Source organism: Manacus vitellinus, unplaced genomic scaffold, assembly GCF_001715985.3.
Source record: "Manacus vitellinus isolate BGI_N305 unplaced genomic scaffold, ASM171598v3 scaffold_9_pilon, whole genome shotgun sequence".
Taxonomy (NCBI): domain Eukaryota; kingdom Metazoa; phylum Chordata; class Aves; order Passeriformes; family Pipridae; genus Manacus; species Manacus vitellinus.
Genome location: NW_021940917.1, coordinates 14,552,176 through 14,577,311, shown reverse-complemented (window position 1 = coordinate 14,577,311; position 25,136 = coordinate 14,552,176). Strand labels below are relative to the sequence as shown.

Sequence of the window (25,136 nt, the reverse complement as noted above, 5' to 3'; positions counted from 1 at the left end):
GTGGACGTGGCACTCAGTGCCATGGTCTGGTCGACATCACGTCTTTCAGTCTCAGGCTGGGCTGGGTGATCTCGGAGATGTTTCCCAACCTAACTGATTCTGTGATTCTGCGGAGGCAAACCTTCATGCGGCCCTACGGACACCTCCGGGGGTCGGGCCAGCGCGGTCGCCCTCGCGGCTCCCCCCCGCAGGCCCAGCCGCCGCAGGGGGCGGCGGGGCGGCCTCGCAAAGCGAACCCCGGCCCGCGCGGGAGGGGGCCCGGCCCGCGGGCAAGCGCTCCTCACTTCCTGACGAGGCGGGGCCTTCCTGCGGGCTCGGCGCGGGAAAAGGTGCCAACCGGGAGCGGAGCCTCTGCGAGCACCGGGGGCCGGGGTCGCGCAGAGCGCGGCGCCGATGCGGGCGGGCAGGGCGGGCCGCGCCGAGAGCGAGCGGGGGGCGGGAGGGAGCGGCGGGGCAGGATCGGGATGGAAGTGCCCCGCCGGCAGCGCCTGCGCCTGGAGCAGACCGAGCGGGCGGGGGGCGGGAGGGTGTCCCAGGAGTGCGGGATTCCGCAGCCCCTGCAGTGGGAAGGTGCGCGTCCCAGGGGTGCGGGATTAGGCATTCCCTGCAGTGGGAAGGTGCGTGTCCCAGGGGTGCGGGATCAGGCATTCCCTGCAGTGGGAAGGTGCGCGTCCCAGGGGTGCGGGATTAGGCATTCCCTGCAGTGGGAAGGTGCGCGTCCCAGGGGTGCGGGATTAGGCATTCCCTGCAGTGGGAAGGTGCGCGTCCCAGGGGTGCGGGATCAGGCATTCCCTGCAGTGGGAAGGTGCGCGTCCCAGGGGTGCGGGATTAGGCATTCCTTGCAGTGGGAAGGTGCGTGTCCCAGGGGTGCGGGATCAGGCATTCCCTGCAGTGGGAAGGTGCGCGTCCCAGGGGTGCGGGATTCCGCAGCCCCCGCAGTGGGAAGGTGCGCAGGGCGGTGTCCGCGGGTGCAGGGTGGGCTTGCCCGGGCTGTGAGGGATGCGGAAGGGAGGGAGTACCAGCGCAGCCCCTGCACGTGGGTAGCGAGGGAGTGGCCTTAAGCTGTGGCAGGGGAGGTTTAGATTTGATATCAGTAAAATGGTCTTCATGCAGACGGTGGTTGGGCACTGGAAGAGGCTCCCCAGGGAAGTGGTCACGGCACCAAGCCTGACAAGAGTTCAGGGAGTGTTTGGACAACGCTCTCGGGCACATGGTGTGACTCTTGGGGATGGGCCTGAGCGGGGCTAAGGGTTGGACTCAGTGATCCTTGTGGGTGCCTTCCAGCTCAGAATATTCTATGATTCTAAGCATATCGATATGCTGGAGAGGCACAGGGGGTTGATCCCTCACACTAGGAAGGGACCCAGTGAAGAGGTCAATCCCATCCATGAGGGAAAATGGTGGGAAGGGTTTCTTGCCCTAGCACGCACACAGGGTGATAAGTGCTTTCCCACCCACACAGAGGTGTTAGAGGGTGTCTGAAGGGTGTGTAGTCACCTGCACTGGGATGCAGGAGCAGGTAGTGTGTGTGCAGGCAGGCAGTGTAGAACTGATGGCTCCATGGGTAAAGAAGGGTGACAGGAACACACATACTGGTGCATGGAGTTTGGGGCAGAATATCCTGCGTGCTTGACACACAGCAGAGCGAGTGGGAAGATGAAATGACCCCAAACACACAGGCATATGCAGAGTGTAGAGACTGTGGGAGTGTTGCAGGCTCTTTGATTTTGAAAAACATCACTTCAGAGGTGCAGATGTAGAATATACACATAGTGTAATTTTTTTATGAAACACTGATGAAGACGTATCTGGTGCACTTCAGACTACTAACAGAAACAGAAGCTTTCTTGGTCGCTTCAAAGGCTGGCCCAGAATTTCCCAGTCTCAGAAAGTCCTTGAACCACCAATAGTCTAAAAGCCTTAGGATGGAATATGGAAGAGCAGTAAACCAAAGGTGTAGAGATTAATTATTTCAAGTAGTCCTTCATGGAGCACTGTTTTATTTCTTTTCCTTTCTGCTAAAGATTGTTAGTCCCTGCAAGGTGGAAGAGGTAGATCTTGGAAGAGGAAGATCCCCAGGTTAGAGAATGCTGTGTAGATAAAACTCAGTATATCGTCAAACATCTGGAAACTCAGAGGCAGCTCTAGTGATTAATTATTTCAAGTAATTTTGGTGAACAGTTCTGAAAATAGATGATTTGCCTGCAGAAGCTGTTAATAAATTCTAAAATATAGTGGCAACAAAATTATGTAGCTAGGACGTTACAGCTCTGCTTGAAGGAATTTACTATTAGTGGCTGAAGGGACTTTGCCATTACTTGTTGGCAGTGAATGCTATCTGAAAATACAGAATTATTTTTGCTTTGGGTTCAGAATAGGTCAGAGCCAGGATAGAATTATATGTTATTGAACTGTGATGTAGCCATACATCACATGTTCCTTTAGAAAACGTCCAGCTTAACCTGAAAAGCAGTAGACTAGTTTAATTAGTGGCAAATTTCCACATAGAGTTACCACTTATATTGCATTATTACCTCCCTTTTGCTAGGATAAATATTGTGGTTCTTCAGGTGTTTAAAATGAGCAGCAATAGAAAAACTGCACCAAGGGCAGTGCATGGCTTACTTGGCAGCTTTTTGAAACTATTGTGGTACAGAGTTATAAGGCTGTACTAAAAATAATTCTGCTTTGGGGCGTACTGAAACTGTAATTTAGCAGAAGTTGAAATGCACAAATACCAGGAATTGCTTTTGATTCTGGTCAATTCGTATGTATTTGAAGTGTCTCCACATCTACCTCCAAAATTATTTCAAGAGACCGTTACTGCAGCCAGTACCAACTGTAGTTGAATGTGATCTGTGTGGCTGGAAAGGTATGTGGTCTAGTGATTCAGTTCTGTTGGATCTCTAGGTATGATGCAACGTGAGATATACTTTTTTTTACAACTTAACAGACTCGCTGTTTTAGGAGATGGTGTTTTCTGGGTTTAGATTCAAGGATTCTAGAATTTTAAGCAATGCTTGAAGATAAAGGAGGACAGAAATTTTTCTGCTTCTTAAAAGCCTTCATTGCATAAATGAAAAAGTAACTGCTTTGTCAGAGGGACATGATGGTCCTAGCTCAGGCAGGTAACTTGGAATAAGCAAACTCTGGGTAAATTTGCTTTGTCACTTCCTTACTCTGTGCCCTTCTACTTTAGCTTCTCAGTTCATACAGTATAGGATATGTATGCAGCAGTGGCTGACTTGAAGGGTCTTGTGAGAGATTTGCTTCTAATATTGTTCGTGCAGTTTCAGAGACAAGCTTATAGATGTGTCAGAAGTGGTCTTCACGTCTTGAACACGGCTTTATTTTAATTAGTGTCTGCTTTTACATTTATAAGGACTGGATGTCCTGCTCAAAACCAGCTCCAGAAAGAGGTTGTTTTAGAAATGAGGAAAAGCAGTGGTTCAGTTATATCTGAGTCTGGCTAATGTGATTTGAGGTTTCACTCAGTGATACAGGATAACACGCTCTCTGACTCATGTTTATACAGCATCTAAAATCCTGAAAACTACTCTCCCTACATTTTCAGCGTGAGTTACTGAATTTCTCACGTGCATTAAAATATTTCAAACATGCTGGACAAAAAGAAGGGCAAGATTAAATTGAAACAGCTATCATGTATGCACATAGGTGCAGATATTTTCAGCATGAATAAATAATTAAGTTTCCTGAAGGATTATCATCTGATCCTTTGGACGTGTAAAACAGTAATTAATTAACATATTACCGTTGATGTAACATTCAAATGTAAATCCAAATGAAGGGGCTTGATATAAACGAAATAATGTTTATCACTTTACGGCTGAATCCATAAAACCGAGCTTAAGTAGTCATCATGGTAATCAAAAGCTGAAATTCCAGGCTGTATCTGTTCCACTGAAGTTGTATGGAGTAGCCATGTCTACTTTGTTTGAGTAAATGCGATTTCTTATGAGCTTAGTCATGGGAGCCATCTTTGCTTTTTGTCACCTCAGTTTTGTTCTGAAAGCTAGAGTAAACCACTCTTTCAGGAGTCACAGTTTTTGGAGTTTAACTAGAGGAAACATGACTAGCAGTCAGTAGTTTTGTTGAGCCATGGTGAATTGCAAGTGGAGATCAGAAATATCTTTGACAATCTGGCATAGTTTCCTGACCACCTTAACACTACTATTATACCAAAGCATCACTTCTCATCTTGTGTGATAAAACCTGAACTAATCTGGCTTTAAAATAGGGAAATCTTGAAAAATTGCTGAATTTTCTAAGTTTCTTAAGAGTGAGATGTCACAGTAGCCTTTCTTTTGGAACTTTACTGAAAAAATCTAAGTGTAGTCTAAAAGGAGTATGAAGTGACAACACACACATGACAATACTAAAAGGAGCAGTTTCATGCTTCTTTTACTATTCTCATGCTTGTGCAGCAACTGCTCGGAAAGAGCTTCCCTAGCTGACAAAACCAGTGGAGATTGATACTGCTCTGAGTCAGAGATAAGCAACCCCTGTGTGTTAATCTGGAAGAAGTTTATTTGCCGTTTTAAATGGAGTGAAAATCTGACATAACATTAGGTTTCATACCAAAAGGATGATACTTACTTAAAATGCTGTTATGTTTGAAAGGAGGAAAAAAAAAAAACCACCAAAAAAAACCAAACACCACCTTATAAATGGTGGGTCTGATAAACTGTTGCTAACACCTTCGTAATTTCTGTTTGCGGGGAGAGGAAATTTGGGTTACTTGGGGGTATTTTATATATATAGATATATTTATATATATATATGTATATTTTTGAACAGGCTTATTGTAACCCAGTACTGTATTAGTGAATATCTTAATGTACTTTGGCCTACAAAGCAGTATGTAAGGGTTTAGAAGTCAATGTTTAACTTGCCTTACCTGACCAAAATATGTTTAACAAAGACATGTAAACCGACTCAGTCAAAAACTTTCTCTTTTTCATTCATGGAGTCTCTCAGTGGATGCATCTGAGCAATTTGTTCCATTCTGTGGTTTTGGAATATGAGATTTTCTTTCTTTCGTGCTAAGGCACAGTAATTTTTCTACTTATTCAGAGGTTTCCATCTGAACAGGGAAAATTACTGTTTAATTACAGCTGAACTTCATAATACTTAAATATGGTTTACACAGAGTTTTTATATATTATTTCTAGAAATAGGGATATTGAGTTTTAACTAAAAAAAGAAAGTCTTATTTTCTAAAATTTTCTGATGATACATACTTTAAGGTATTAATTGTCTGTTATCAATGGATTGGTTACTCTGTGTGTCCACAGTTCTGGACTGTACTTGTGTGTACTGTCCATGAAGTGTACCCTTTGCTGCAAGTAAATGACTATTACTAATGGCACACTTCTTTTTCTCTGTTATACCAGGAAGTGTACTTCAAGAATCTTTCGAAACAGAAACAAAAGGAAGTCATGGAGAAGAATGGAAACAACCACAAACTTCGTGTTTGTGTCGCTACTTGCAACCGTGCTGATTATTCAAAATTAGCTCCCATTATGTTTGGTATTAAGGCAGAACCACAGTTTTTTGAGCTTGATGTCGTAGTGCTTGGTTCCCACCTGATTGATGATTATGGGTAAGGTGAATTTTTATCTTTCTACCGATCTGTTTCTGGGGTGTTAGCAATGAATGTTAGGTAAAAAGAGTCTTGGGATTGTCAGTGTAAGCAACAAAGTTCTAAGATTTTTTTTTTCAGATTCCGTTTTATTTTGTGGCTCCTTCTGAGATTGCATATTTCTAGGATTTTTTCAACCAGTCTTGGAATTTTAGAAAGTTTTCTTTAAGTGCTGTAATCGAACTCTTCAGCAGGATCACAGACTGCATGAAGTGAGAAACTCAGTTCCTTCATTTTTCTGTAAGAATCTGGTGATTATCGAATGAAAATGTGCTACAGTTTTTTAATTTTCACAGAGAAAAGATACTCCTCAGTCATTTTAAGTTGCAGCTCTTCCACTTTGCATAGTTATTGGACAAAGTACTTACGTATTCCATATCCCAGGGGAATACTGTTAGTTCTCACTTCCAGGACTGTGGAGGTAGGAAAGGGTGGTTGTCTCTTTCTGACAAAATAAATAACTGATAGATATATTAGGTATGGTCAGGCAGGGAAGATTAGGGTCCCCCTCCATAACACTTCACCAGTAAGCAGTCGGATCACCTTCCTGGGAGAATGAAATGTCTTGGTCTAAATTCCTTCCTTTGGAAGGGCTTCCCACATGCCAGGTGAAAAGGATAGAAGGAACAGCGTGCATATTCTTGCTGGGATTGTGGTTGGTTTTCCTCTGGCTGCATTTGCCAGATTGGGCTCAGTAAGTGGAATAGATAGGAAAACACTTACTTTGCAAGACAAAATCAGACTTTATCTTAAAGTCTGCAGCATATCAGCATTTCTGAACTTTTAGAAATGTATGAGCATATCTTCAAGTAAAGACACTTTTTGGTCTTTGCAGTGAGAAATTTTGGCATTTTGTAAGTTAGGATGGGAGGAAGTTATATTATGTCAATCTGCTAAAACAGGAATTTCCACTGGTGACCGATCTCTTTCTGCATGTTATAGTGCTCTGTTCCTTGCTTTGTGCTGGACATTGTTTCCATCCAACAACGTGGCAAGGTGAATTCAAGGCCACAAAACTAACCTGATCCGAAACAAAGCCAGACAAGAAAGAAAAAAAACAAACTTCCTGACAGGTTAGCATGTTGGACTGCATCCTGTCTGATTGGAGAAATACAATAATCCCTTTCATTTGCTAATGAGGAGAAACATCGCCCTGATTTTTCTATATTCCACAATCCTTTGCTGTCTGCAAGACTTGTGCAAAATAACATGAAATACTTCTTTCCCAGTTCCAAGGTGTTTACCATTTGTTTCTATTACAAATGAGTTGTAATGCACAAAGCAGTCAATAGAGATTTTGATCTGACAAATGATGTTGCTGTTAGTTGCTTTGTGATAAGCATCCTAAAACCAAGGTACTGCTTGGTTGTTTTTTTTTTCAGGGCCTAGCCCTGCAATCCTTAATCTGGGGAATCCTAGGGAAATGTGTTCTAGGGATGTGAGGAGGGTAGTCAACAGCAGCAGAAATCAAATGACAGTGATCCTGTGAAATGTTTGTTACTGAAATGTGTGGAGGATAGTAAAAGAAACAAAACCATCAGAAATGCACAAACATTTGTTCCCTAGATTTTGACCTTTCAAAAGGCAAAAAAATATAGAAGCAAAGAGAAGGAAGTTTTTTTGAGGTAAATGCACATAATAGAGAAAAAGGCAGGTATATGAAGGGTATTTTTAAGTGGAGTTGGAAATATAATGCAGTTTTATGTTATAAAAATCTGAGCTACTTCACTCAGTAAAACAAAAAGGATTTGCCTTTTAAAAAAAATCAAAACAAAAAACCAAAAAGAAATATAAATTACCTTACAAGTTACTTGTAGGCAATATATCCTGTGTTACAGCAGTGAGCAGAATCAAATAGATAAATAGATAGAGTTTCCTTTAGTTATGCAGAATGGGGATCACTTCTTTACTTGAGTTGGAGCACTTTATAGTCTTTGCCATCTCGGCTCAGCTTGCAGATTGTGAGATACTAAGTTGCAGAATATGAGTAGAAGAGTAAATTTAATGAAAATTAAATCCAGTTTAAATCAGTTTAAAAATGTAATCCTTTTACTAAGACAGTGAATGTCGGATGGATTGAAAACAAAATTGGAAAACTTCTGTGTTTTCTCTCATGGTCTAGACAGGAATTCCAGTAGTGTGCAGACTGCTAAGGTCACTTTTAGTGACTGTTGTAAGCAGGTAATTTTATGCAGATGTGTGATCTCTTCTATTTCACATACATTACTGTAAACAATAATAATTCTCAGTATTCAAGGAATGTTTTAACTTTCTTATTGTGGACTAAAGCTGGAAAAACTTCTTTTCTTTGGTGTGAAAGCCTGTTTTCCGTTGAACTCAAGGCTTTGTGCAGAGTCTTGATACAGCTCAAATATAGAATGTGAATAATATATCCTAGCTGCAGGATGTTTTCCTTGAGCAAACAGGCCTCAGCTTTGCATTGTATCTGTTGTATTTATACAGTTGTCCAGTGAAGTCGATAAACATACCTTTTCTGAAAGGAAATTGTGCCATATCTATTCTCTGAAAAGCTCTGCAAACACATGAACAAAGAGTTTGATTTTTGAGGATTTCCAGAACATGTTCAGCCAATCTCCTCATTAAAGATGTCTAGAAAAACTTGTTGCTTGCAATATGAGGCAGAATCTTCACATGGATGAGAATATTCTGTTAAAATCTTAAAAGCCAATTTTTCTTAAAGAAGGAGATGTGATAAGCAAGCCTTTGTTCAAACCCCGGTGCAGCTGTTCCAATTTGCATTTGTTTTGTCGGGCTGAGTTGCTGTAAAACCAAGTTGTGTTTACTCTCACCCTTCTTCTCTCACCTTCAGTAATACCTATCGTATGATTGAACAAGATGACTTCGACATCCATACAAGATTACACACCATTGTGAGAGGGGAGGATGAGGCAGCTATGGTGGAGTCAGTGGGCCTCGCATTAGTCAAGTTACCAGATGTCCTCAACCGCCTGAAACCTGACATAATGATAGTTCACGGGGACAGGTTCGACGCTCTGGCCCTGGCCACTTCTGCAGCCCTGATGAACATTCGCATCCTCCACATCGAGGGAGGGGAGGTCAGCGGGACCATCGATGACTCCATCAGACATGCCATAACCAAGCTGGCCCATTACCACGTGTGCTGCACGAGGAGTGCAGAGCAGCATTTGATAGCCATGTGCGAAGACCACGACCGCATCCTTTTGGCGGGCTGTCCCTCGTATGACAAGCTTCTCTCTGCCAAAAACAAGGACTACATGAGTATTATACGCGTGTGGCTAGGTAAGCAGTCCGCCTTTTATGTTTTTCCTGTGACTTTCAACACTAGACAGACTCAGTAACTAGGTTAGCAGTCCAAAAAAACAATGTATTTGATAATAGTACCTGGTATTTCTTTCTTTCTACGTTTCCTTTCTTTTTCTTTTGTTGTGTAGCCTGCCTTGTATAGCCAAAAAGCTCCAAATCTGTCCCAGTGAACACTTCTGGTCCTTTTGTCAAGTCGAAAAAGTAACTCCTTAAATGGGTAATTTCTCTGGGCTGAACAACTGAAAAACAGAACAGTCTTACATGAGCAGTTATTTTCGTGTAAAGGATGTGTTTAAATAGAGTCAAAGCTGTTCAGGCCTAATATAAAAAGGAAATCTAACAGAATTTGTATTACGAACTTTTTTTTGAGGAATGCACTGCAACAAGGCAACATGCACCAAAGGCTTTTGGTGTTTCACTTTCACTGACTTACAAATCCTGTAAATAATGGGGGGTTGTGCTTTCTTTTTATCTTTAACAAAGCAGTCTCCTATAGGGCACACTAACCTGTGCAGCTGGAAGCTGGAGTCTTTTTTGATCAGTATGTTTTGCAGATCAGTTTCTATCAAATGTACTAAAACAAGTATGACTGACTGTTTTAAAGAAATGGAAATGAAGTTTTGCTTGAGGATGGACAAGTGACGGAAAACCAGAGCAGCTTCAGGATTTATTGCAGGTTTACACTGTTGTGAGAACAGTTCCTTGATCCTGGTATAGTCTTGCAAACCTTTAGAGGTAGGCTTGCAAGTTAACAGTTTGTTGAGGTTTAGGTAGTGGTCTCTATAAAGTTATGTAATGTGCTTAGAGAGGCAAATAACAGGGTAGATCACCCTGTAACTCCCTTCAGGTTTATTGTAGCATTGATACTTACGTGTTAGGTATCCCATTCAGTGCCTTAACTCTTCAGGCTTTCACATCAGTGTTTTCAAAAGTATGACTTTCCTTCCTCTTGGTATTCCATGCCAATTAAAAAAATTCTTTCTTTGCCTCCATTTGGACAGGTGAAGATGTCAAAACTAGAGATTATATAGTTGCTCTGCAACATCCTGTAACCACAGATATTAAACATTCCATAAAGATGTTTGAGCTGACACTAGATGCACTCATCTCCTTCAACAAGAGAACACTTGTTCTGTTCCCTAATGTGGATGCAGGTGAGTAGAATACCTTCGTGACAGAGGGACACATAAAAGGGTGCTTTAGAAGGGAAGTCATGTGACATGTAGGAGCAGTATTAGTGCCTCGTAAGTTAACTTCAAACTATGAAGAGGCTTTTGCAGTGGATTTTTGGGTCAAACGTGGGCTCATGTGCCTAGCTATGCAACTTAAATAATAAGAGAACCAGACTTACTCAGAGCTGGCAACTGAGTGAATGGCTAGCTGCTGTCTCCTTTACTTGTCTGGACTTCCATTTTAAAATAGAACTCGAATAATTTATTCTGCCTTGTTTTTCTGCAGGAAGCAAAGAGATGGTTCGCGTGATGAGGAAGAAGGGCATCGAACATCACCCCAATTTTCGGGCAGTAAAGCATGTCCCATTTGACCAGTTCATTCAGCTGGTTGCTCATGCTGGTTGTATGATTGGTAACAGCAGCTGTGGTGTCAGAGAGGTGGGAGCGTTTGGTACACCTGTCATTAACCTGGGGACACGTCAGACGGGAAGAGAAACAGGTACGTGCTTCCTTGACTGATTTCCTTCTGGTTCTGAGGGGTTTTTTTCTCCTTCCCAGGATAAAGTCAAATGGACACTTAACAGAGGCCATCTTGCAGTATCAGCGCAACATGATTTTTCACCCATTTTAAAGCTTCACTTGCTATACCTCTATCATGTTAGTCCTGCTTATGTGTGATACATAAGATAATGGGGCTTTTATCTATAGACAAGTGAAAATATATCTCCATTTGCAGTGAATTCCATTTAGCAGAATAGGTAACTAGTTGTTTTACTTCATAGCTAATTTGATGTTTGATAAGTATAAAAATTTCACTTCCAAAATATGAACTGTTCACCACTTCAGGAAGTAGTTGTATTGTGGGATTTCAGGTATATAGACAAGGCCCAAATAGCCATTTTATCCCGTTTTCATTTGTGCATTGTTAATAATAGAGTTCTGTGGAACACAGACACTTGCTAGCGTTCTGTAGTACAGGATATTGTATCATAGGTGTCACCATTGCTTTATTGGGAGCAAGGGGAGGCACATAATTGATACAGAGCAACGTTGATCTGGTGGGCATCTTTCCTCCTCAGAGGAAAGAAAAGTAATAATTTTTTTCATTTCTAAAGCAATTCACATACTCTAATGTAATTTGAGGAACTGATCTGTCCTATTTTGTTGACTTTTGTCATCTAGGTGAAAATGTTCTCCACGTTCGTGATGCTGATACACAGGATAAGATTCTGCATGCTCTACAGCTTCAGTTTGGTAAGCAATATCCATGGTGAGTACAGTTGTCTTAATTCATCTGAAGGGATGTTAAAGCAGTGGAGTAAAAAGCATTTAGTGCTGAGGTGGTTCACTGTATTTGATGGGAGTGCTTTTAATGCGCTAATCTGAGGTTACAAATTATTTCCGTTTCCGAATCATAGTGCAGTGTCTGGTGTGCACATTCATATTTGTAGAGCAAAATGTCACTCGTAATGTTTTGATACAACTAGTAATTTAACATTCAACAGCAAGTCAAGAGGACAAAATTCATATGTTAACTTAGATAGCGTGATTAAGAGAGCTTGTTCCACAGGAGCAGCATGGGGGGAGAACATCCCGTGAGCCTACGTCTGCCTTGTGCCTGAAGGACACTTTTTCATGTGGGTACAGGTGATGCCACAAGCCAAAAAATGAGCAGGATTAAGGAAGACCATGAAGGCCTGGCAAGGCACATAAAAAGCATCACTGTCCCAGTCATCTTCTCGTCTGTCCTACTGGTTAGAGAAATGGGAACAGCCAGAAGCAGACACAATGCAGCTCAACATTTGGCATTGTGTCTGGTGCCATTGAGAAGGTTTTGGCTTTCAGGACAAGGGGTTGTACTTTAATGATGGTATCCTATTAGGAAGTGATGGGATCCACCTGTCTAAAAGGTGCAAGAGAATCTTTGGCAGCAGGCTGGCCAGTTTTGGTGAAATGGGCTTTAAACTGAAGGACTCAGGGTTGGGGTCCAAAGTGGCAATGCTTGTGCCATTGCTTCCTCCTGGGGAGTAGGTCATACCAACCAGTGCATAGAATAAGATAAGAATCATAGGGCTAAACACATCAAGGGTGTTTATGGCAGTGGTGAATCCTCTTATACCTCTTCCAGCAACCCCATTGCCTGATCCTCTCTGAAGTGCCTGTATGCAAATGTGTGCAGCATGGACAATAAACAAGAACAGTCATAGGCCATGATCTCATTGCAATTACTGAGACATGGTGGGATAGCTCACAACTGGAATGTTGTCATGGATGGGTATGTACTTTTTAGAAAGAACAGGTCAGCAAAGTTGCTCTTTATGTGAGAGAGCAACTGGAATGTATCGAGCTCTACCCAGGGGCAGGTGAACAAGTTGAGAGTTTATGGGTAAGAATTAAGGGACAAGCTAATAAGGGTGACACTGTTGTGAGTGTTTACTACAGGCCACCTGATCAGGAGGAGGAAGTTGATGAGGCTTTCTCTGGGCAGCTGGAAATAGCCTTGCAGTCACAGGCCCTGGTTCTCCCAGGGGGACTTTGACCAGCCTGGTGTTTGTTGGAGGGATGACGCAGTTTGGCACACACAGTCCACGAAGTTCCTGCAGATCACTGAAGATAACTTTTTAATGCAAGTGGTGGAGGAGCCAATGACAAAAGGCTAGACCTTGTACTAGTCAGCCAGGAAGGACTGGTTGAAGATGTGGAGGTTGGAGGCAGCCTTGGGTGCAGTGAGCATGAGATGGTGGAACTCAGCATCTTGCATGGGGGAAGCAAAACAGTAAGCAGGACCAGAGCCTTAAACTTCCAGAGAGCTAACTTTGGCCTCTTCAAAGACCTGGTTGGAGGAATCCCATGGATTAGGGCTCTAGAAGAGAAAGGATTCCCAGAGAGCTGGTCATTGTTTAAGCACCACTACTGCCGAACTCAAGAAAAGTGTGTCCCCATGAGCAAGAAATCAGACAAATGGGGCAGGAGACATGTGTGGATGAGCAGGAGGCTTCTAGTAAATCTCCAAACAAAAAAAAAAATTATGGAATGGTGGAAAAAGGGACAGGCCACGTGGAAGGACTGTAAGAACCTACTAGAGAGCAGCTCTGCAGAGAAGCATCTGGGAGTCCTGGTGGATGTCAAGGTGACCATGAGCTGGCAGCATGTCCTTGCAGCCAAGAGGGCCAGTGGGATCCTGGGGTGCACTGGAAAGTGTGGTCAGCAGGTCAAGGAAAGTGATGCTCCCTCTCTATTCAGCCCTAGTAAGGCCACATCTGGAGTGCTGTCTCCAGTGCTGGGCTCCTTGGTTCAAGAAAAACAAGGAGTTACTGGGGAGGTTCCAGCAGAGGGCCACAAAGATGATTAGGGGACTGGAGAATCTCTCTTATGAGGAGAGACTGTGGAAGCTGGGCCTGTCTGAAGAACAGAAGCCTGAGAAGGGATCTCATCAATACATACAGATATCTCAAAGGAGGTGTCAAGAGGATGGTGCCAGACTCTTTTCAGTGGTGCCCAGCAACAGGATGAGGTGCAAAAGCCATAAACCAAAATACAGGTGTCACCTCAAAGTGAGGAAGAACTTCTTTATATTGAGGGTGGCAGAGCACTGGAACAGGCTGCCCAGGTAGGTCATGGAGTCTTCCTCTCTGGAGACATTAAAATCCCACCTAGATGTGTTACCTGCTCTAGGTCACCCTGCCTTGGCATGGGGATTGGCCTAGATGATCTCCAGAGATCCCTTCCAGCCCTAACTGTTCTTTGATTCTGTGACACAGTGCTTCATAGCTGAATTGACTTCAGGCATGGTATGTAGAGAATCCTGACTGCAAGCTTCCAGGGAAGCTGCAGAATTATAGCAGTATGCTTTTCATTATCCTTCAGCCCTGCAATACTGACCCTCATTTCTTTAATGTATAAGTTCTTGTAAACTTCAGGAGAGTATATTTGTCCAAGTAAGGACAAGAATCAAAAGTATATTTCTTAAGAACCTAAATAGAGCAACAAAACTTAATTCTGTAATACCATGTGTCTGACACCATGTATGATGATATTTTAGAAATGGATGTACATGTTGAAAGCTGACATGAATGTACAGTTTATTATTATGTAGTTGTCATCTGTGTGATAAGTACATCTTGGTTTGGGCCTGTAGCACATACATAAACTGTCCATAATTTTTATGTTGTTATTTTGCTTTATAATGTGGGTTCCTTCATCAAACTCTTAATTTTACAGGGGTTTTTGGCATAATTAACTTCCAGTTTTCTACATTCCAGTTTTGTATTCCAAAATGGAGCTAGTGCCACACTTGCACAGTCTATTGTGTGATCTTCAGTATCACATTCTGCCATATCTTGTGACAGCCTTGTTTAGTGTGAGCTGCAGTATTGTCTTAGTAGCCAGGGCATAATTTCGTAATGACACAGTGTTACAGTCTTCTGTCATATAAAGAATTTTACAGATTGCAACGTTACTTCCAATTACATGGATTTTTTTTATATGTATTTACAGCTCAAAAATATATGGAGACGGTAATGCTGTTCCAAGGATCTTGAAGTTCCTTAAATCTATTGACCTCAAAGAACCGTTGCAGAAGAAGTTCTGTTTTCCTCCTGTCAAAGATAATATCTCTCAGGATATTGACCATATCCTAGAGACACAGAGTGCTCTGGCTGTGGATCTAGGTGGAACAAACCTACGAGTAGCCATTGTCAGTATGAAGGTAAATATTCAGTTGTATTTCTGGATATTCTGCAAACTCCATTGGCCTTTGTTGTTCTGTTCCTGCAGCGAGGATATGGGCTTATGATGAAAAAGAGCTCCAAAACAAAGTAGTCCTACTGACTTTTGTTGTCGAGGGATAAAGATTTTTTTTTTTTTCCCCTCATTTGTTGCACCTCTCCTAAAGTCTTAATGCAATTTGCCTGCTCGTTTGCTCTTCTAAGACTGAACCTAGCAAAGCCTGTTTGCTGGTGTGAGGTCATAGCTGCTGACTACATCAGTTAGATATAGTTACCCAGAGAGCAAAGTAAGATGCCTGCAGAAAGATGAAGGGCTATGTTAAGTGAGCTGATACAGTCCAGAATTTTTAAAAGACGTCTGACAGATCTTCGAAGTCTTAAAGACAACTTATAAAAGTGTAATTCTTTTAGAAGTAAAATTGACACATTTTTCTGTCAACACAGCCTGGAAGAAAATGAATTTTAAAAAAATTCTGTCCACTTTGCAGGGTGTAGTTTGAGCTGGCATTTATGATAGCTGAAATGCTAGCAAATCAGAGTGAACAGGATCAGACTTTCATAATAAAATTTACTTACCAGATGTAGACATTCAACAGCAAATGGCAGAATCTGAGATGTAATTCTCACAAATAACTGAGTTTTCAAAAATTACTTTTAAAAGCTGTTTTGTCTTCTCATAATGTCTGCTGCAGCCTTGTCTTCCAAAACAACTTCCTCTGATTTCCCTCCCCTTCCAAACTAAAAGTGAAGAGGAAACTAAACATAGAAAATCCACAAAATCTCTTGCTCATGTGATGCTGAGATGGTGGGATCTAATACTCAAAACCATTGACAGTTCTTTTGGCAACAGTGACTCAGCCATGTTTGTTACTCCTCTTTGCTTAGTTGCATTAATTTAGTGCAATTCACTCAGACACATTGTACATGGGATATAACAGGGAGAATAACATTATTAAGCTGTGTACCTTCTGCAGATCCCTGGCTTAGTCCTGCAAGATGAACATTTCTTTAAGATTAGTTTCTTATAGGCATGCATAATGAATACTTCTATTACCACTGCATGACTCCTAGGGTTAAAAATAACCCTTTCCTCCTGGATCCTCCCCACCCTGTCCAAAATATTTACAAGGGCATGTAGTGACAGGACAAAGGGTAATGGCTTCAGACTGAAAGAGAGTGGGGTTAGATTAGATATTAGGAAAAAATTCTTTACTGTGAGAGTGGTGAGGCACTGGAACAGGTTGCCCAGAGAAGCTGTGGCTGCCCCATCCCTGGGAGTGTTCAAGGCCAGGATGGATGGGGCTTTGAGCAGCCTGCCCTAGTGGAAGGTGTCCCTGCCCACAGCATGGAGCTTGGAGCTAGGTGAACTTTGAGGTCTCTTCCAACCCAAAACCGTTCTGTGATTCTATGATATATCACAGTAGATGGTACTCCAGAAATATTACAAGTGACTCAGAAGTATAATTGCTTAGAAGAAAAGGTATTTCTGAAAGGATAGTAAATTTTGCCTTTAAATTTTTAGCGTTTCTCTTTGTCTGACTCTCCACAGCGGTGTCTGTGACACCACACAAACCTTTTATGTAGTCAAACTGGAAATATTTTATTCTTAAAGCACTGCGTTTTTTCTCTTCTTTATAGCAATTGCTACTCTTTTTTTTTTCTTTAACACTTCAGTGTTGAGCTTAAGTGTGTTGCTATATCACGGTTTATGCCCAACAACACTTCCAGTAGCTCTGGTGATATTTCCTTACACAAGCCATGTGTTCCTTAAAATGTGTATTTAGTTTCAGACAGGGGAGGCTGATTACAGGAGTGGAACGTAATGCCTAATCCTGCAAACTTGTCCCCCAGAGTTGTCAGGAATCTTGCCTGTAGTCCCAAGATCTAAAGCATAGCATCTGTTGGGTTTTTTTTAAAGAGATAAGTAATAGCTCTCTATCTTCAAATTGACCTGTAATTTAAATTAAGGAGACATTTCATCTTTAAGTACATTTCTCTAAAAACAACATTTCTTTTGTTGTTTTTAATTTCTAGGGTGAAATAGTTAAGAAGTATACCCAGCTGAACCCTAAAACCTATGAAGACAGACTGGAATTAATTCTAAAGATGTGTGTAGAGGCTGCATCAGAGGCAGTAAATGTAAACTGCAGGATTTTGGGAGTAGGTAAGTTAACAAATACTAACTTTGTCTTTTCATCTAAGAATTAAATCACTACTCATTAATTTAAAACATCTTTCTAAAATGGATCTCTTGTATTTTAAGCTCTTAAATCATAAATTATATTAAACAAGCTTTTTAAAACGACTGTGAAAAAGAGAAGCTGACTATAAAGACTGAGGTTTCTCCAGTTTGTAACAGCCATGAAAAGAATCAGCTAAGTAAACTATATGTAAAATGTGTGGTACATAGCTTTTATGGATTTTTAAGCTCCCTGCTGCCTTGGAGTTGTGAATCAGATTTATATCAAAGCAGCTCTTGAAACAACTGCAGCTGAGTCAAGTTTCTTCTACCATCTGTAAGCCTTTCTTTAGGGCTAGGATCAGCTGTGCAGCAGAGTCCTCAGTTATGCTAGGGCAGACTAAAATGGCTAGAATGCTAAGGAATAAATTTGCAGCTGACAGAGACAAAAGCAGCCTTTTTGCTGACTTCCAGTTTACTTGCACCTGCAGTAGAGTTCCACATTAAGCTGTTTATACCAGACAGGACTTCTTCAGTTTAATGGTGACTGGGACGTTTGGCCTTACATGTTACAGTTATTTATGAGGGTGTTGATTAATGTGTCCTGAATTTTTAAGGAGGACATAGAATCTTCATTTTAGCTGAGAAATACTCTGTAGGAAAAGTAGTTTGTTCCAGACCAAAACTTATTTGAATCACACAAGAAAAGTTAATTTGAAGATGTTGTATTCTTTAAAAACAATGTTAAGAACACAAAGCCATAAGAAGAAATGTTAGACCTTCAAATTAGATCTCTCTTACAGCTTTAATGTTCGGTTCAGCTGCTTGTCTTAGAAGTTTTGTGGCTGCTTTCCATTATAATGTTAACCCTGGCACCATCTGTAGAGAAATAGCACTACAATAAAATGTTCAAACTTCATTTCTAGAGCTAAGTACCTCCATAATAATGCCCTGCTTTTCAAAGGTCCCAAGAGAATCTATCAACTTTGGAAGCCTCTCTAGCTAGGGAAAACTGGTTTGGCTAATAGTGCCTGTTACTGGTTATTATTCTGTTCAGTAGACAAATCTCTGAACAGATTTGATTTTTCACAAAAACAGTGTATTTTTAAGTAGAAATCACTGGTCCAGTGATTCTTTTCCTAAATCTTTAGTCATCCTAGGATGACTAAATCCTGGTCATCCTAAGCCTTGAGAGTTACAGCAGACTTCAGGACATTAGTAATTTTTCAGGATTTGAATAATTTATTTTGTACAGTTTGCTAATATGTGTTTTGTACACGATTAACAAGAAACACAACTATTAAGTGATTTGCTGCACAATCTTGCCTGAAGTAGGAACATTAATTCTTTGACTTAACATTAACCAATACCTATCTAGTCTGTCTTAAGGACACTTGGTGCACTGTGATTAGAGCAGTGGCATTCTACGAGTTACCTCCTTTGCTTTAAGGGTAACTGAGCACTGAAACACACTGTGTGGAGAGGTTGTGGAGTCTCCTTCTCTGGAGATACTCAAAACCCACCCAGACACAATCCTGTGCAACCTGCTTTAGGTGAACCTGCTTTTGCAGAGGGGTTGGAGTAGATGATCTCCGGAGGTCCCTTCCAACCCCCCCCCTTTCCATGATTCTGTACCTTTACATGTCAGAAGTTGCACTGCCAGTAATACCTAGGAAATTTTTACTCCATGCTCTGCTTCAAAGCCTAGTATTAGAAATGGAAATTCTTGTCATTACAAAAAGAAAAACAGGTCTTTTACTCAAGTATCACAGAGACTTTGTTTTGATTTTTCTCTCCTGTGTTTCTGGGACTTAGGTATTTCCACAGGTGGACGTGTAAACCCCCGAGAAGGAATTGTGCTTCACTCTACAAAACTCATTCAGGAGTGGAGCTCTGTGGATCTCAGAACTCCAATATCTGATGCTCTTCACCTGCCAGTCTGGGTGGACAATGATGGAAACTGTGCTGCTCTAGCAGAGAGGAAATTTGGTCATGGAAAAGGAGTAGAAAATTTTGTAACACTCATTACTGGTACAGGTGGGTGTGTTACAGTTCAATGAAACCCAAAGTCCAGTAGCATCACTTAGAGGCTCAGCTGATCTTAAAAATATAAACACTACCACTATGCCTAGAAAACCCTAATATTTTAGGTTCTTAAACCAAAAATCCTTTTGCTATTCTTATTTGTGTTTTTTAGGGTACTTTTTAATTTATTCAGGCAAATGAAACCTCTTCCATAGTTTAAGCTTCTTGATAAAAGAAATTCTGCCTGATACAGCTATGCAGGCAAGTAAGAAAAATCTAGGCAACTTTAGCTGGAATAATTTTGCATTTTTTCAGCTTTATGGCTTAATTCTCTTTCAGAAATACAAGTCAGATCAGAAATGTATCTAGAATATAAGCAACTAAATATGAGAGATGATGCTTAGTATATCTCAAATGCAAATGTGGGGTAACTTTTCTCATTTGTTAAGTATATAGTCCTTTAGATGGTGGCAGTAATAACTAGCTGATCAATCCACACCCAGAGTTTGAGAAAGGGGCAGCAGAGACCTGCAGGTTTTAGTGTCCTGGCTCTTTAGCACACAGGTTTAACTGTCTCAATACAGCATTAAAACTTCTCTGAAGTGCAAAATTTTAAGGCCACCTGGAAGGACAGTTTTCTGCATAAAGAGCATGACTCACAAGCTTAAAAGATCTGGCATAGTTCAGTACCATCCATAGGCTTTTTAAGAAAAGATAAGCATTATATATAATTTTGATACATATATGAATAGGAGGGAGCTGTGAGCTTGCTTATTAGGTGTGTCAAGTGGAGAAGAGTTCTTTTAGTAACCAGTAATTTTTGATTTCCAGTGTAGATCATCACTGATGCAAATTATTTTATCTTGTCTGTATTAGAACAAGGAAATACCAGTCCTGCAGAACTGGGGCATTTAAAAACTGTTGTGGGGTGGGGCGGTTGTTTGTCTTTTTTCTAACCACAGAAGTTTTCATACCTTTGCAGGAATCGGAGGTGGAATCATTCATCAGCATGAACTGATCCATGGCAGTTCTTTCTGTGCTGCTGAGCTTGGGCATATTGTCGTATCTTTAGATGGACCAGAGTGCCTGTGTGGTAGCCAAGGATGTATAGAAGCATATGCCTCAGGAATAGCATTACAGAGAGAAGCCAAGAAACTCCATGATGGTATCTGTTTAGTTTATTTTTGAAAACACAATTACTGAAATGCAGTATAGGAAGAAATTTTTAAAGGTAGACCTGCCTTCTTTTTCTACAAGGAAACAAGAGCTGGTAACCTGTTATAGTACAAATATTTTTCAATGGCAAAGAACATTTGGAATCACTGGTGTCAGAATTACCAGAAGCACACAGTAGAGTTTAGACTCTCCTTTTTAACCATGCTGTAAGGTAATCTGACAGACATTCTGTGGATGTTTGGTTTCACAGTGATTGTCTTTCAGAAATAGCTTCTCAGTCTTAAATAAGTTTGAGAACATTTATATTTTATTAACTTTTGGGCCTGACAAGACTAGTGAATTACCACACTATAACTGAGTTTGATTCCCTGCTTCTGCAAGTAGTTTCCTGAATAATATGGGTATGATAACTTTGGCTAAACTCAGGGTTACGCAGATTGTTCAGGATTCATTATGCAAGTAAAAGAGCTATAAAGATTTTAATTGCCTGGTTTTTCACCGTCTCTTTCTTGACTTGCCACATCACCATGTTTTGCTCTCGGCTTTCTCTCCTCCTTTTCAGATGATCTGCTTTTAGTAGAAGGAATGTCAATGAAGAAGGAGGAGATTGTTAGTGCTGCACATCTTATTCAGGCAGCTAAGCTTGGGAATACAAAAGCAGAGAGCATTCTCAGAACAGGTAAGAACGTAGCCTAAAGGGTGGAACAGTCCCATGATTATATTTTTGGGGATACAGAAACAGTAGTGCACTGCAACACTACAAACACATTCTACACATTGAGGAACACCCTATATTAAAATTACTAACAGTAATGAAACTTCAAGTATAAATGTTGTAGGAAATGTCAGCAGAAGTGTATATTCATGGTATCTGCTCCAATAAACAAGATTAAAAGCTTCTGCAAAGATCAGTTTAAAAAAAAGGAAAGCGTCAACATTCTCATATTGGAAAATTTGGGGACGCTTCATTGTAGGAAAGTGAATGGCTAGTCTGAGCTAGCAGAGACAGTTTATGTATTACTTTACACAAGATATTTTACTGTTTTACTAGCTTTAAACAGACTCCTGTGCCTCATATGTAGTGATAACACTTAAGATGGTAGAGAGTAATGCTTTCCTGTTTTTGCTTTGCTTACAAGCGTGATTAATGTATCATTTTGTATTTCACGTCCATGTAATTGATTAATGCATTATTGTGCAAAAAAAAAAAAAAAGGCCTTTTTTTTTGTCTTTTTACTTAATTAATGGCAAATTGATATTGTCTGATAATATAAACCCAAAACCCTGCCCTGTGCAACAGAACACTTTCCTGACAAGTGTTATTTCCTGCTTACAGACCTATTTCAACTACAGATGCCAGAACTGCTTTGAGTATTAATTTCTTTTTACTTTATCTTTTCAGCTGGGACTGCATTAGGCCTTGGAGTTGTGAACGTTCTACACACCGTGAACCCCTCTCTTGTGATCCTTTCTGGAGTTCTAGCTAACCACTATGTTAATGCTGTCAAAGACGTGATAAATCGACAGGCTTTGTCCTCTGTTAAAACTGTAGATGTGGTGGTCTCAAATCTAGCAGATCCTGCTCTTCTTGGAGCTGCTAGCCTGGTACTGGATTATACTACACGTAGAATATACTAGGTACCTGGAATAATCATAGAAATGGACTGTTCAGATTCCTAATGGGTGGAGGGAATACTTTGCCCCAAATTTTTCTTTGATGAGAGCAGCTAATGAATCAGAGTAGTGTTCTGAGTAGTTAGTGACCACTTCAGCATTTCCTAATAGAAGTATTATCTTTTTGTATTTTTCCTGAACTTCATCTGACTTCATAGGAAGTGATGTGCAATTCTGGTTTTTTTTAAGCACTTCTGTTGATAAGCCTATACGTTACTTTTGAGTGTAGCTGAATTATTTGTAAGCATCTCTTGATGTATGGTGGGGATTACGTGTAGGGTGTGTAAAATTATAGGTAACACTTGGGGATCCATATCTCATTTCCCACCTATGTGAAATGAGACGTTTACCAGCTTTTCAGGCTTCCACCCACAAAGTAAATGTGATGTAATCACCAATAGCAGGTAGTAATTTCAGTGGGTGGAAACGAGGGAAGCAGCCTATACAATAAAAAAAGGCTACACCTCGAAATTATGGTTCATGACGGACTTGGTAGAGGCAACCAAGTTTTTTTTACGTCATCTCTAAAGGGCAGAGTCCCATTTTAGAAGCTTTGCATATGAAAGAAAAAGACAACAGTCTAGTTAGCATACAGCCTGCAGAGCAGTGCAAACAAACTCATAAGTTAGCATCTTTGTCTTCTGGCTATGGCCAACAGTTAATTGTTTGAATTTTATTCTTTGGGGATTTCTCAAGGGACTTAATCTACTACTTTGTCTGCCAAATTAGCACATAGGGGGGACTGCTTATTCTTTGGTAGCAAGTTAGCTGAAATTCAGCCACATGGTACATCTGAAGATAAAGACTACCTTTGAGGAAAACTCTTCCACTGCAGAGTGACAGGGTGTATCCCTTCACCCTTTCTGGTGGCTGCAGGTACACTGTTCTTGTCCTGCACTCACCATCAGCTTTTAGGATGAAAAGTCAAATCTGACCCTCATCCTCACCCTCAGGCCTGGGAAGAAAGTATGTCAAATACCAATGAAGACTTGCCTAAGTAAACTGTGTTATATATTTCTTTAACTAGTCCTTTGTGATATATAGATCCAGCTAGTTTTTTAGCACACTTTCAAAATACTGGAGAAACTGAAAAACCAACCCGTCTCTCAGAAAGATAGCTGTGGAGGAACAGTCATAAGACTGCCCTCTGTCCTGCATTTAATGGCCTGTTTTGACACCTAACTCAACCACTGATATTCTCAGAAGTCCAATAATGTGTTAGTACATGGGAATATGCAACCAGTCATGCCTATTGCAACTGGACATGCCTATCTTGTATTGGCCTTTTTAGCCACCAACACAGTTGCAACAAACGTGGGTAGAGCCCTTCCCAAATCTTCATTCGCGAAGCCCGGCCGTGATGATGACATGGGAATAAAAGGGGCTATTTCCACACTTGAACTTCTTCTCCAACCGAAATGAAACAACCCTCTGCAACCATTACCCGCTGCTGTACAATTATCTTGGACTGAATAGCTCTTAGTATACTGGTTAATTCTGGAATGTTACCTGTACGGATTGTCTTCACTTCATCCTCTCTTCCACAAGGAATGCTTACTGAGAACTCGCATCTTCAGAGCAGATTGCAGAACCACCACCACCTTCCTGATGTCTAGGAACAATTGTGCAGCCTCTATACCATAGTTTTTCTCCAAATCAGCAAATATTGGTTCTTAACTATTTTCAACGTTTTAGTAGGCTTTATGTCACCAGGGATTTTTAGTTCCTTTTCCTGCATGTCTTGGTTTACTTAGTGATTCTCACTAACTTCAATACCATTGTCTGTCAGCATTTCTCTACAGTGAGAGTAGCTCAGATCAGGAGTAACAGCACTGAGGTTCTGACAGTGAGGAGGCCTGTCATTTGATCTTTCCATCCTCAAGCATCACAAGGGATACCTGGGTGGAATGCCTTGCTACAAGTGGGACCAGGCTTTTGCTTTCCAGACCCTCTGAAGCTCTGTATTTTTGATATCTCAAACTCCAGATGTTTTTCCCTAGCAGCTGAAGGGAGGGTGCAGGCACAGAAAAAACACAAGAGAATAAAACTCATTGGAAAAGTTTTACTCTAAACACCTTTAACATCTATTCCTGTTAAAAAAACAGTTCTTAAAATGCTTTTGAAAATGTTTTTTCTGTCAACTGGCTGAGAACCTGCTGCATATGTACACGCGGTGCAGAAGTCCTTGCAGTTTCTCCCTAAGCAGTTTGTGTGTTTATAAAATCAGAAAGAATAAAAAATCATATTTAATAGCATAATAGTGATTTTGTTTCTCCTTCCTTCCCTGTTCAGAAGCCTTCCTTGCTCTTCAGGTACTTTAATGTGGTCCAGAGTTTTCATGGACACTACCTCCCAGCTGTATCCAATCCCAGAGGGAGCAAACATCAGATGTTCACAGAACATCTGCAGTACTGTGCTTACCTGATGCTGGCCCTAGAGCAGCTCCCTTAGAGCAGCCCATATCATGAAGATCATGAGCTCCAGTGAGGGCAAACCAGACCTTATATGCAATACGGGAAAAAAAGTGGGGGAGTGAAAGCCCTCTTTCCCCAGCTATTGTCAGTGTTTCAGAGCGTAAAGCAGCAGTGCATTCTCATTGTCTGCACTGGCAGCATCTGCTTACACAACCTGTTGTGTAGAGGCTGGTTTTGCAGTGTCCCTGGTAAGTGCATGTGGTATTTTAACTGCTGAAGCCTAAGCAGGAATGCCACTGTCCAGCCCTCTAAAGAGAATTACATATGACATCAACAGCTTGGGTAGAAGATCCCTCATGAACATGGATGTTTATAATCAGCATTACATAAGCAAACAGCAGCAGTAGAGTGCCAAAAGGTTGGAAAGTGAATTAAAACTGGAGTTCTTAGGTGTTGTAACGTGTAATTCATGTAGCCAATATAAGACCTCGTTCCTATCCCGCATTGCTCCTTGTCCTTGCAGCTGGTGGAAAACAGCTGGTTTGTCCATAACAGCTCTGCCTAACCACAGAAACCCATCCAGCTAGGACTTAGAATCATGAGGAGGCCAGTTCAGCTGTCTTTTTAGAGATTGCTGATGGTTTGCAAACCATATAGCTAATCCATACAGCATGAAGGCTTGAATTTTTTTGTCTCCTGACCAGCAAGTTTAGTTATTCAGTATTTTTGAGTCTTTGATCTGTCATCCAGCCACTCAGAATCAACAAATGCCTCAGTTTTCCAGTGGTCCTGAAGCACTGT

The 25,136-nt window shown here is 41.1% G+C and overlaps 1 protein-coding gene across 3 annotated transcripts; it reads left to right on the top strand.

The window, feature by feature from the left end:
* Window positions 1–540: 540 nt before the first annotated feature.
* Window positions 541–24,179, top strand: GNE (glucosamine (UDP-N-acetyl)-2-epimerase/N-acetylmannosamine kinase). 3 transcript variants are annotated; one of them, XM_018085962.2, is made up of 12 exons: window positions 541–570; window positions 5,415–5,623; window positions 8,493–8,944; window positions 9,970–10,122; window positions 10,427–10,639; window positions 11,323–11,410; window positions 14,638–14,848; window positions 16,902–17,031; window positions 18,862–19,083; window positions 20,054–20,236; window positions 20,810–20,926; window positions 21,650–22,875. In XM_018085962.2, the coding sequence occupies exons 2-12, from the start codon at window positions 5,460–5,462 to the stop codon at window positions 21,883–21,885; spliced, it is 2,169 nt and encodes a 722-aa protein (XP_017941451.1). In that variant the 5' UTR covers window positions 541–570; window positions 5,415–5,459; the 3' UTR covers window positions 21,886–22,875. The 3 variants fall into 3 exon arrangements, with proteins under 3 accessions (XP_017941451.1, XP_017941449.1, XP_017941452.1); XM_018085960.2 differs by lacking the exon at window positions 541–570 and adding an exon at window positions 1,244–3,128 and having other exon boundaries at window positions 21,650–24,179; XM_018085963.2 differs by lacking the exon at window positions 541–570 and adding an exon at window positions 3,187–3,575.
* Window positions 24,180–25,136: the final 957 nt, after the last annotated feature.

Bases quoted from the DNA above. Each gene is read 5' to 3' on its own strand.
- GNE (XM_018085960.2), top strand. From the start codon at position 5,460: ATGGAGAAGAATGGAAACAACCACAAACTTCGTGTTTGTGTCGCTACT. The intron at 11,411-14,637 runs GTGAGTACAGTT...ATGTATTTACAG, and splicing joins TTTGGTAAGCAATATCCATG to CTCAAAAATATATGGAGACG. The intron at 19,084-20,053 runs GTGGGTGTGTTA...ATACCTTTGCAG, and splicing joins AACACTCATTACTGGTACAG to GAATCGGAGGTGGAATCATT.